The sequence below is a fragment of the Nematolebias whitei genome, chromosome 5 (assembly GCF_014905685.2).
Source record: "Nematolebias whitei isolate Nwh7 chromosome 5, NemWhi1, whole genome shotgun sequence".
NCBI classification, from domain to species: Eukaryota; Metazoa; Chordata; class Actinopteri; order Cyprinodontiformes; family Rivulidae; genus Nematolebias; species Nematolebias whitei.
In genome coordinates this window covers 27,161,133-27,165,033 of record NC_056502.1, presented here as the reverse complement: position 1 = coordinate 27,165,033, position 3,901 = coordinate 27,161,133, and the positions used below count along the sequence as shown (strand labels likewise).

The following is a 3,901-nucleotide window of genomic DNA, read 5'->3' as shown; positions in this document are numbered from 1 at the left end:
TTGGATGGATGGATGGATGGATGGATGGATGGATGGATGGATGGATGGATGGATGGATGGATGGATGGATGGATGGATGGATGGATGCATAAAATCAATTTAGATGTTCAGGTGAAAAAACCCAAAGCATCGCAGGTGTCAAGGATAAGATTCAATCGAAAAGTGACTGATGCTCTGACTTTGCTCCTGTGTGTGTGTGTGTGGTGTGTGTGGTGTGTGTGGTGTGTGCGTGTGTGGAAATGATTTGTGAGTCTCCAAGCAGATTGAGATTGAACACAAATAATTTTGCATGCGTCTTTAACTTGGATTCTGCAGGTGGAGCTGATCCTGGTGAAGGAACAGAACGGGGTCCAGTTCACCACCAGCACCTTAGTGGTTCCAGCTCAGACCAACCCCAGTGGAGAGGAGGAGAGGGAAACCTGGGGGAAGAAAATCGACTTCCTCCTCTCTGTGATTGGATTTGCTGTGGACCTTGCAAACGTGTGGAGATTTCCTTACCTCTGCTACAAAAATGGAGGAGGTGAGAAGAGAAAAAAGACTCATGTTCCAAAGTGCTCCTTTGGTCTGTCTGGTTCTTTTTGAAGAACGATTTGGATGGAATTCATTCAGATGCTGCGTTATTATACAGTTGTTGTTTTTTCTTCCCCATGCACATGTGTGCATTTATAACCCTTTAAAGAGATCCAAATAGAGAAAAGAGAAAGAAATGCAGCCCAGCTGCGGTGCATAGATTAGCTCTAACAATCAGTGTCAGTAATTACGGCTGTTTAACATGAAGCTCTCATTGTGGGGAAGAGCTGCAAATGATACCGTGGCCAGAAATGAAATGACGTTTGAGTCCCTTGAGGACTGGCACTCAGAACATCCCAGAACCTGTGCATTGAGACATTGTTACGTTTTAGTTGTTTAATTATCTCTTTTTTTTTTTTTTTTGCATTTCCTTAATGAGATGACTGTTTCAAGATAGAAATACAATAAAAATATGCAGCTTTTTTTCTATAATGTCAGTACTTTTTTAACTATATTTTTGTATAAGAATAAAGATTTTGCATCAACTTTTGATCAAATCTAATAAATGGTCAGTTTGACACAAAGGTTTTGAAAAAAATCACGTTTCCTAAAGAGGCAAGACTGATAAAACTGTAAAAATTCCATTTTAACTTTTTAATAATTCATGATTTGTGTTATTTGAACTTTATACAGATTAACAAATAGCTTAGTTGGGTTTCTGATTAATAAAACATTTGCACTGAATTTACTGTGTCTGCTCTTGATGACTAAACTGCTTTTTTTTTTTTTTTTTTATAAAACATTGTTATTTGTATCCAAAACTAATATAGTTTTGCGTTCTGGAACATTCAAAACACTTCTTGATTTTGAGTTTAAACAAACACAAAAATGAAGCAAGTTTCTAATTATTTTTTTATCTAATGGGTACATTATTGTTATAATGTATGATTTTGGATTTTGTAAAGTGGCAACAAATCACATGGGCGTGAGTAATATGACAAAATATTCATGATACATCTCCCATTAGTTTATTTATTGCATCATCACCTACCTAATAATATGTGCACATAGTAGCAATATTTAAATTTGACATGGATGTCATCAATCTGAAATGGAAAATCTGAAATCACTGTGATCTGCATTAACTACCTGGTTTATTCTGAAGCTTTGTTGCATTTGTGCAGGTGCGTTCCTGGTGCCGTACCTGTTCTTCATGGTGATCGCAGGCATGCCTCTTTTCTACATGGAGCTGGCTCTGGGCCAGTTCAACAGAGAGGGGGCCGCAGGTGTTTGGAAGATCTGTCCCATATTTAAAGGTATGAGGGGTGGGTTTTTATTCAGATATACAGCGTTTATGGAAAATAATCCCTCACATGAACCTGGTCGACGCCCTGAGTTAGTATCCAAACGTCACACACGTGTAATATTTATGACTAACCATGACGAAGGGAGAATAAAATATCACACACTAACAATTAAGCCTGTCAGATCCTTCATCTGGTCAAAGATTATCTTGTGTCTCTTAATGTCTTTTAATGTTTTCTCCAAACCTCTTCATAATCAGCGCAACTCCAAATATTATCCTTCAGATTTTAGTTCAAACATAAATATATATTTAATTGTATTTATCTCTGGAAACCAATATTTCTCCCCACATTGTCTTACAGAACAGCTTGTGCTAGTTCTATAAATATGTCACAGTTTCTGTTTATTTCCCATTAAGTCTATTTGCCTTTATTGCTGCATGAATGACATACACCCCCACCCCCCACCCCCGATGCTTGTGTGTTTCTCACTCTGTGTCTGCCCACATGCCTGCCTGTCCACATGCCAGTCTCTTTTGTCCACCCGACAGGCATTATTTATCCCTCCCAGAACATCAGGTTCTGCTGGCACTCAGATGGAAAGCGAATGTAAATTGTGCTTTTAGACTCGTGTCCTGATTGTCCAGTCAGGTGTCATGTCGTTTGAACACATCATTAAGCAGAGCGCCGTCCAGGAGAATGCACCCAAACACACGGTAAAAAACAAACATCCATCATCTTGTTCTGGAGTCAGGTCTTGGGGTAGCAGCTTGATTAGGGAGGCCCAGTCATCTTTTTCCACATCCACCTCTTCCAGCTCTTCTGGGAGGACCCCAAAGTTTCCTCAGGCCAGCCCAGAGATATAGTCTATCCAGCATGTCCTGGGTTCTCTACGTGTCTCCTCCCAGTTGGGAGGCATACAGGGTCCATCCTTACCAGCTGGCTGAACCACCTCAGCTGGCTCCTCTTGATGTGGAGGAGCAGCGACTCACTCTGAGCCTCTCCTGGTGAAGTAAAGTTCTCACCCTCTAGGAAAAGTCCAGGACTCTGTAGAGAGTCTAGTCCTGCTACTGCAGCGTTCATGGCCATGGGTAAGGGTAAGAACATAGACTCATAGGTAAAAAGAAAGCTCAGCTCCTCTTTACCACAAAATGGCACAAAAGACTGCAGAAGCCGCACCGATCTGTCTGTTCAGCACTGCTCCTCCTAATCCTGAAGTTCATCCATCAACCAGACTCTCTTCTACAACTGGAGGAGGCTGAGGAGACTAATACCTGTAAATGGAACACAGCCTCTAGTCCCACTTCTTGAAAAAGGGGAAACGACCCTCGTCTGTCAGTCCAGTGGCACCATCACTGATGTTCACGCAATGCTGCAAAGGCAACCAAGACAGTCCAGCAAAATCCAGAGAGACAAACAATAAGAACCAGTTTGTTTCTGAACTCTGTCACAGAGAGTTACAAAAAGTTAATGACAGCTTTTGAGCAAATTAAAATTTTATCCTTTTACATACTTTGTTAACTTTCTTTATACTCGTTCAACCACAGGTTGTTGAACTGCACGTCCTGCTCAATTTTAGACAGTTTTCTTCAATTGTAAACCGCCCCCCAAAAAAACAAAATTTAGATCTCAAATTAACAACCTCTGAAACTATTAATTCCAATAAACCAGATGTTGTTTTCACAGTAAGAAACCATGTGGTTGTTTTCTATGAAATATTGTTTTTTAGGTGTGAAGGTTGTCCACAGTGTCCCATTGTGTCCATCTGTCTTTCTGTCTGTGTATTTGTCTGTGTCTGTCTGTCTGTCCGTGTGTCTGTCTTTCTGTCTGTGTGTCTGTCTTTCTGTCCGTGTATCTGTCTTTCTGTCCGTGTATCTGTCTGCATGTCTGTGTGTCTGTCTGTGTGTGTGTGTGTCTGTCTGTGTGTTTGTGTGTGTGTCTGTCTGTGTCTGTCTGTCTGTGTGTCTGTCTGTGTGTGTGTGTGTCTGTCTGTGTGTTTGTGTGTGTGTCTGTCTGTGTCTGTCTGTCTGTGTGTCTGTCTGTGTGTGTGTGTGTCTGTCTGTGTGTTTGTGTGTGTGTCTGTCTGT

At 41.0% G+C, this 3,901-nt stretch overlaps 1 protein-coding gene across 1 annotated transcript in view; it reads left to right on the top strand.

Moving 5' to 3' along the window:
• slc6a3 (solute carrier family 6 member 3) overlaps window positions 1–3,901 on the top strand; it is a 36,280-nt gene that overhangs the window by 12,208 nt on the left and 20,171 nt on the right. Inside the window, exons 2-3 of the mRNA XM_037677263.1 lie at window positions 316–520; window positions 1,695–1,826. Coding sequence (XP_037533191.1) covers window positions 316–520; window positions 1,695–1,826 — 337 coding nt within the window. The remainder of the gene's footprint in view (window positions 1–315; window positions 521–1,694; window positions 1,827–3,901) is intronic.